Genomic DNA, 9125 nt, shown 5'->3' with positions numbered 1-9125 from the left:
AGGCATGCCTTTCCAAAAACTAACAAACAAGTATGGGTCCAATAAGAGAGTCATGCCTACTCCCGCCATTTAATCGTGCCCCAGCCATTTAAACGTTTGCCTCTCAATTACTTGGACTATCTGTCTTGGCTTTTCTCTGTTTACAATTAGCCATGTCTTGATGCAGCCTATGCAACCTACTGCAAAACACTTAAAAATAAAGTTATCAAGTATTTTTGCAGTAGGTTGCATAGGTTGCATCAAGACATGGCTAATTGTAGACAGAGAAAAGCTAAAACAGATAGTCCAAGTATTTGAGAGGCAAATGCTTAAATGGCTGGGGCATGGGTAAATGGCAAGAGTATGCATGACTCTCTTATTGGACCCATACTTGTTTGTTAGTTTTTGGAAAGTCATGCCTGTATAGAGTCTCAGGAATGTTGACCAAGAATTTAAAACTGGCATAGGACCCTTAGATTGCCTAGAATGAAAGGCCAACAAGGCACGCCCGCCTACGGTCTTAAGATGGTGGACCAAAAATTTAGAATTGACATAGGACCATTGATTTGCTTGAAATAACAGGCAAACAATCGTTTAAAGCCATCTTTATCTTTCAAATAGTACCTATTCGTTGCCTAAGCTCAGCCCCACATTCTGAGAAAATTTCAATTTTTCTCAAATTTTTGGGTCACTTGCCCGCTACTCTGGGCGGGTGGGTGCCCCCAAATATTGTACTAAATTCCTTTCTCAATTTAGCACTTGTTCACGGATACCCAGCGAGCGTCTCCAATCACTTTCTCAATAGTATCTATTCATTGCCTCAGCTCAGTTCAGCAATCTGAGCAAATTTCCACTTTTTTCTTGTTTTGACGTCTTCATTAAACTGTCAAAATCTAAATGCAGGTTCTTCTGTTTTCCGCTCATTTGAGGGCCCTGGTAAGTTAATTTTTCCCGGGGGCGAAACATCTGAATGTTTTATGAAGAAATTTGAAAAGAAAACGAAAATATTTTGTTAACAGTTTTTCAACAAGTACGTTTTTTAAAACTCTCAATCTTAAGTTTAGAATTAACCTTCATTATTCAATTGGTTGTTTCTATCCGTATTTGACTGGTAATTTCCTTCTAAATTAAGGTAATAAAGGTCGAAACCTTGGAAAACTGAAGCTTCATCAATGTTTACTGAGATATCTTCGTTATTTGTATTTACGCTTAATTATAATTGTAAATTACTGGTTTCTTTGTCATTTTGAATTAAATTATGAATTACTTGAAATATTTTGAAATTAATTATCTGTACCTACAAGTGAATGATATCCTTGTTATTTTTAAATAATTGAACTAACAGTATATCTTCCGGACCATACAATTTTGATTAATTAACAAAAGAACTTAACTGCTGCGCGCAATTTGTGTTTTTTTTTTTTTTTTTTGCTTCCCGTACAGCTTTTTTTTTCAATAGCAGTGGCTTGTCATCTTTACTCTTCACTCGGATTTGGGCAACGGCCAAAGTACTATCAGACTGGAAACGCAGAACACTCATCAGGATATTCAAAAAAGGAAATGCTACCGAGCCAGGGAATTGGAAGGGTACAAGTTTATTGTCAGTACCTGGGAAGATGCTCTGACATGTTATCCTACAGAGGATCCGAACTCAACGTGGTCAACACCTCCAAGACAAACAGTAAGTCTTCCGGTCAAATCGCTCACGTGCGGACCTTATTTTCACGCTTAGACTTCTAACTGAAGAAAGCAGAGAGTGGTGTTCGAAGATTAATATGATATTTGTGGACTTCGAGAAATCCTTCGACTCGGCAGATCGTGAAAGCCTTTGGAAAATTCTTATCCATTTAGGAATCCCTGAAAAAATAGTGACGACAATTACCGCCATATGTGAGAGTAGCGAATGCTGCGTCAAGACATCAGAAGGCCAAGCTCTTTTATTCCGAATTTTGTCATGAGTAAAACAGAGGTGTGATCTATCACACCCTTTTTGTGATGATGATTGATTACAACCTGTGGAATACAGAGACAGGAGGCATCAGATTAAGTCCCGAAGTCCTGGTCAAGGATATTGACTTTGCAGACGACATAGCAGTGCTTGGGTCAAGCAAAAAGGGGCTTCAAGAATTACCAGACGAGGTGTCGGTAAAAACAAACCATCTTGGCCTACATGTGAATGCTGAGAAAACCAAATGCATGGCGACAAGTGATTCTCCTCTGTCCATTAAATGGGACGACCAAGAAGTTTAACAAGTTTTACAGTTCAAATGCCTAGGAGTAATCATCGAGAACACTGGCTCGACAGTGAAAGGAGTACTCACCAGAATAGGAAAGGTAAATGGCTCCTTCAATAAACTATGTCAAGTACGAAGATCTCAGAGATTTTCCTTGCGCCTGCGCCTTTTCAACAACAATGACGTGTCAATGCTACTCTGCGCAGCATAAACATGAGAGCTGAATCAAGAACAATAGAGAAGAGTCCTAACTTTTGAAAACTCGTGTCTTTGCAGAATATTGAATATCCACTGGCCACAGAAGATGACAAACCATTCCATCCGTGAAATGACGCGATGACCCCTAGTAACCGACATCATCAGATTCAAAAGATGGAGATATATGGGACACGTCCTACGTATAGACGACCATATACTCCCAAAAGCAGCTTTACACTGGCAACCACAAGGAAATTGTACCCGGGGAAGATTCAGAAACACATTGCACTGGACCTATCCGAGGGTTCTACGTAACCTGCACACCTCCGTTCTACCAGAATGGAAGGACGTCACTACAGCAGCAAATCTAAGGGAAGATAGGCGGCTCTTTGATGCCCTGATGCCCTGTGTGCCTCAGGAGGCATAGGTTGAACTAAGGTCTAAGGTAAGCTGTGTCATCAAACTTGTATCTAGCTAGCGATAGCTAACTGAACGTTTTGAGCTGTTTTGATCTAAGTTTTTTTCCGAAGCTAAAAACTATGACAGTAGGAGAAAGTTTTATAATACGCGATTTGAAAAAAATTTGTTGTGCTACCAAGGACTAGCATTCTTTGGTATTTTTCTCAAGATTTTGAGATTTCAGTCCTGAGCTTGGGATCTTAGGGAAAATTCCTATTTAAGGATTATTCCCAAAGAATATGTTAAGTAAATATATTATAATATATTATAAATAATCTTCGGATAAATTTTCAGTGGTTGCCCTTTAACAGGCAAATAAACAAGTAGTGAACCTCTTCTAGATTTTGGAAGCAATTTTATTCCTCTTAAAGTCATGTTACTGCAGTCACCTACATTCTTTTCTTCTTTTTTTAACGCTTCTATTTAATTTATACGGCTTGAATCAGAGATCTTAAATAAATCTCGAAATCAATATGGCATCCAATTCCATAGGCCTATTAAGCTGTGATTTATATACGTATAATTTTCTGATGAAAAGACCTCAATAAAGTATTCATCGATCATTATTAATCTATTAATTAGTTGATTTTAGTTAGCGCTATAAAATATAAGACGCTACTCAGCTACCTCGAATTTATTCGGTTACAGAAAATCGTTCCTTTGAGGGGGAGGAAGGCGCGGTCCTGTTATGAAGCTTTAGAAGGTAGAATCATTGGTCTTGAACTGTCAGTCCGTGGACACCCCACGCTTTCAGTTTAGTTCTAACAAATTTGCATTTTGAGTCGCAAAACATTCTTTTTTGTTGCTTTTCAGAGAATTTGGAGATCAAAGCGTGTGTTTTTTAAGGTTTGGAAAAATATTTCAATTCGTAATCTTAAACTTCCCAACTTGCTCCTGGTCAAACTTGTTTCTTGTTTTTTTTCTTTCTTTTGAGGGGACATTGGTAATATTTGGAGGGAGTTCTCCCTTAATCCCTTTCTTCGGTTATTATGTGTCGCTTGAACTGACATAAGCCTGTATAGGTAGTTTGTTTTCTTTAAAATTCGCCTCAAGCCTGGGGCTTCCTGAATTGTTTCTTATTTAATAGAGAAATGTATACACATTTAGAGAAGGGAGCTCTCCCTCCTGAAGTCACTTGGTCTTTCTTATGTCCCTATTTCATGCAACACTTTCGTACAATTGCCCGTTGTGTAGCTATTTTAAGAATGCTCATGTCCTGTGAATTCATTTCAGTGCTCATCGTCTGAAATTCACTACTCGATCAGATTTGATTCTTCCAAAATAGAAAGCAGGAAGTAATTCTTGGCTTGAAGATCTTTTTCTAGTTGTGAAAGTCCCGTGTAAGACTTTTTTTGTCGAATATTTGTGCCCGCTTTACTGCCTCTCTACAAAAACTCAATTTAAACGACTCTAGAGGTTGCAGAATAGAGCTAATAGGGTGTTGGCCATAGCAGCACCAAATATTTGCAATACCTCCTTTAAAGTCCTTTTTGCTGGTGTCAATGACCTTTGTCTATGGGCACGTCCACTCACCTTGTAAAGAACTTTTTCCTTTAAGCCAACGTTTGCCATGGCGACAAGACAAATGTGCTTTCTCAAATCTCGCCCCATTTACCCGAAGGCGGTGTTAATCGAAAAAAATATATGCTAATCTAGTTCCTTTAGATTTCTTATGATTTTGCTGCTTATTTTTTATTTAAATGCGTATGAGTTCGCGCGAGTTATGTCTAGCAGTTGTTTACTGCTAAATTAGTATGAGTGAAAAAATATTTAGTAGTAAGAGTGATAACCAGAAAATTTTAACCGTAAATAAACCTTTCGTGGGTTTAAGCCGCCCTGCTTTGTGACAAAGGTCTTCTCACAACCTGGCTCCCATCTATTCAAGCACTGGAATAGATGGGCCTCACTGGATCCATCTCCTGTGAGATCCAGTGCTCCATCAGATGGAGCACTGGATCTCGCGCATGCTCTGTGATCCTTAGAACTGTAGCTAACCGATTTTTGCAACTTGAAAACTTACTTCTCTATATTTTTAAAGTTAGTTTTCTATTTGCGTACAGAATAGTACTAAGTATTTGCAAGTACTTTTAAAATCATAGAGAATAAATCTTTCAAATAGCGGAAGATCTTTAAGCTTAATTATGTAACATGGAGCGTGCTTGAGTTAAGATCAATTTTCCATATGCTCCGCTTTTTCTGACTTTCTTTTGAGCAATAGTAAAGAAAAGGATCAAAGTGGTTTTTCGTTGTGATGGTTCTGTATTATTACTAGGTAGTGATTTATTTGCTTTTTTTCTAGGAGGACAAATTTTTAGTGACGTTGAAGGCTACAGAGACCAGGAAAGGAATAATAAACTGCATCAGCAACATAAAAAGTCTTCATTGAACAATTCTCTGACGTTGAACTAGTGAAAATTCACTAACTGTGCTATTTATATTATTTAAATCTTATTGAACTGCAAAAATTGTTGTGATGAATGGATGGTGTAAGATTTAAGTAATATGTATTGAAAGACAATTAGAAAAGATTTCTTTTGTTTTAAAATGTTTTATTTTTCGTACATATTGCAAGGCGTTTTCTGTTTTCCTTTTGTTTTTGCCTGTTTTCTCTTGGTGGTAGCAGTTTTTGAGATTGCATTTAGACAACCATTGTGAAGCTTGAATTTTAATTGGTTTTCTTTGTCTTTATTAGAAAAGGCATTATAACCATTATAACAGCAGGTTTTGGTTAAACTCAGGTTAGCTTCGCCATTAAGTTTGAGTCTGAACTATACTTTAATGTTTCAGTGATGCGAATCTTGGTGAATTTCAAAAGCTCATTCTGAGTCAAAAATCGAAAAGAAACTGTTTTAATCACTGGCATACTCAGATTACTGCTGGTGGTTTTCTGGTTTTATCTTAATATTACTGCTGTACTTAGGATAAAAGATCGTATCCATTTGTTCCATGTGACATTGTTTACCCCCAAGTGTGAATGAGAAACAGGCAAAGAGTGAATACTTAAGTTTTGTTTCTGGAAAAAAAACAAAGTAACCAATGCTATTGAGCGTTACTCGGCAAAAATAATAAAATTAATGATATCATTATAAAAATAATAGTCCTCTTTTGCTATATGTGTATTTATGCCTTGCTTCATGCTGGAGACGAAAGAATGACATCTTTTAAAGAGAATAATAGGTTTATTTATATACGTTTTTTACTAGCCCATGTTTTATATAAAATTGGTTGAAATTTAAAATTGAAAGCTTAAACAGTGGATTGAAACTTTGATTTTGATTAAATTTAAGCTTTTTGATTGAAACTCGATGATTCTATTTCACGAATGTTTCTTTTTTTATTGGCGTGGGGGGAAAGCAAAATGAATTTTTCAAAATCGAATGGGGGGGGGGCAAATTTGCCATTGTTTATTAAAAATACCCCCAAAAACGGTGTTTTTCAGTAAAAATTCCCCCGAAAAAGTATTTTTAAAACTTAGGGAACGGGTGTTAGGGGAGGGACAATCCCCCCCCCCCTATTGGCGCCACTGGTTAAACTCATGCTAATTAATTGTCTTATCAATTTTCCATTCACTCTTTGGTTTATATTGTAAGATAGCCATATGCTCCCGAATGTTGTGTTATGGCTCCCAATTTTTTTTGTTGTCCCTCAAAGTATTTATTCTATGTCAAGAATTGAAGCAAAAATGTTTTACACCCTTTCCTAACTAAACTTGTTAAATGAATATTTGTATGATAACGCCATCTAGGGTTGACTAGCAAAACATTAAGATTGTGATGTAAAAACTTATTATGATAAACGAACTCGACAGCTTTATTTATGTACTTTTTTCTTTTTGCTGGCCCACATTCTGTATACAAAACTACCTCTAATCCACCTAATAATTGACAGGTGTCTGTACTTGGTAAAAACCTGCTTATTCTTTATGTGTATAAATACACAAAAGATGTACAACAGATTTTGTTAAATCCTTTAGTTGAAAGGTTTAAAAACAAAAGAGCGCATTGTTAATTAGTTTTTTTTAAGCTTTGTAGTTAAAATCCTGATCTGGAAGTAGGTACTAAATAATAGAAAAATAAAAAAGGACTTGTCTTTGTTTGCTATCTTTCAAAAGAAATAAAATGTAAAATAAAATAGATGAAAAATCCTAGTTTTGCCGTATTAATTGGAAATGCCTTTAGATCAGTTTTCCTCCTCTCTATGAACACAAACTTTTTTTTAACCGTGTGCGTTATTTAATTCTAAACTTAAAATTTGTATTGCTTGTATTTCTGTTGAAATTAAAAAGGGGAAAACGTGTCTTCCTAGTTTCGCCATAAATTTTGTCTAAATGGTATCTTGAAGACTAATCATAATCGTTATAATATGATTAAGCATCAAATTTTGTATCAGTTAAGTCCTTGAAAATCGCAGAGAGGTAATGTAATAACTGCTTCTGTGGATACCACACATTTTTTCAGAATATGGGAGATCAGGGGGAAGGGGATAAAGTTCGAAATTTGAAACGGCTATTCTTATTTACACGTATTATAATTCTGAACCGACATAAAAAAGAAGCTTAGTTTTGTCATAATTCTTTTCTCTGCTCTTATTAAAAAAAAAAAAAATGTAGCTTATCTGGGTTGTTGTAAGGAACTAACCCTTGTAGTCTCAAAGTGATGTTTGCGAGTAAAATATTATTCAAGCTTGTAAGATTAAAAGTCCAGAAGCTTGCAATAAAGTTTTATTCTATTGAATAATGTGGTAACGTGATTAGAATTTTTCTCCAGGGGTTTCTTGTGCAGTACAAATCAAAAATACATTCAAACATCTTGATTCCTTTTCCAGTGATACCTTTTTTGTTCGACGCTTCGTTGATGCTGCCCTCTTCCTAAAAATTGTCCAAAGAGGACCTACTAATGAAAGGTTGTTTGTGTTAAAAAATTAAAGTTTAATTTAAAGTTTTGCGGTATTATGTAGTTTCGTATTTTTTAACTCATAAGTGTGACCATTTTGTAAGAAATTTCATGAAATACAAATGTGTTGAAATACTAAATTGGTTATTTGAATCTTTGTGATAAGTAGTATACGTATTTTTCCGAAAAAAAAATCCTGGAAAAAGGGAACTAAGTATGAATGTGGTTGGTTTTTCTAATGCGTGTATGTTTTTCTATGTGTATGTGTGCCTGTTGATGAATGAATTAGTCAGTATAAAGGTATTGCTCTATGTGACTATGGCAAATCTTATAAAACACCTGGTAGTCAGGGGTGGCAGTACTTCGAGACAAAGCAGTCTCGAAGCACCCAGGCCAGGGGAGGGGAAGATCCTCTCATTTAAACGAGTCCTAAGTCACATTATACATTATACTTTTTCATTTATACTTATCGACAGAGATAAACCATAAACTAAAACGGAAAATTGGCAAAATGGCTGAAAATTTATAAAGCAAGCTCTGAGATTATCTCCCATCATTGCAGTCAAACTATAAAGTAGGATTTTAAATGTCGTGTATAGAAATGATATATTAAGATCTCGGCTTGACTCTGACGTCGGCTGTCAAAACGAGATGGTCCAAGTTGCCGACGATGATGTCTGAAGAAATCGGCCTTAGGCTCAACTTCCATCCTTCCGGCAAAAACTGCTGCACTGTCAATCAAATCGTTCATTTCATCACCCGATAGCCTTTCGAAATTTCAAGCATCTTGATTGCGTTGATGATGTTGATTTCCTCTTCTTCGAGTTTTTCTGTTACAATCCTGGTCTCGTGCAGGATATTTATAAGGCAGACGATAAAGTCGAAGTTTAGAATCTTTTCAGAAGGCCGCTAGCTTGTGCCTTCGTCTTCGCATCGACGTACTTTATCAGTTTTATTTTGTCAAGGGCTGAAACTATTGCTTCAAACGAAGTAACTGCTACAGTTTCTATGGCTTCAGCTCTTGCAGTCCACTAAGTCTGTGATAAGTTTCGGAGATTAAGGCTGTTTTCGATCGAAAAGTTTTTCGTTGATATCAGCAAAACGCTTTGTAGATGAAGAAAAGAACGCGCATATTTCTTCAAGGATGTTAGAAGTTCGGCTATCAAAAGATATGAATTGCAACAATTCTCTATTACGATGTTTAGTCTGTGGGCCTGACAGGGGATATAAGGTACACGATGATCAAGAAGTTCAGGTACTTTCTGCTGGGCTCCATTAAAATGACAAGACATCGCCCTCTTATACCTTCTGCCATACCCTGGCGGTTTGTCATTAGCCTCTCTAATATCTCGTAGTCTCTCTC

The 9125-nt window shown here is 36.3% G+C and overlaps 1 protein-coding gene across 1 annotated transcript in view; it reads left to right on the top strand.

Annotated features, from left to right (window-relative positions):
- LOC148941409 (cryptochrome-1-like) overlaps positions 1-7896 on the top strand; it is a 118477-nt gene extending 110581 nt beyond the window's left edge. The window contains exon 11 of the mRNA XM_089104097.1: positions 5170-7896. Within this exon, the coding sequence (XP_088960223.1) occupies positions 5170-5279 (110 nt within the window). The 3' untranslated portion in view covers positions 5280-7896. The remainder of the gene's footprint in view (positions 1-5169) is intronic.
- Positions 7897-9125: the final 1229 nt, after the last annotated feature.

The sequence above is a fragment of the Artemia sp. Qi Xiang Cuo genome, chromosome 18 (genome assembly GCF_049724085.1).
Source record: "Artemia sp. Qi Xiang Cuo chromosome 18, ASM4972408v1, whole genome shotgun sequence".
Lineage (NCBI taxonomy): Eukaryota > Metazoa > Arthropoda > Branchiopoda > Anostraca > Artemiidae > Artemia > Artemia sp. Qi Xiang Cuo.
The sequence above is the reverse complement of the archived record's forward strand: the minus strand, read 5'-3'. Positions and strand labels throughout refer to the sequence as shown.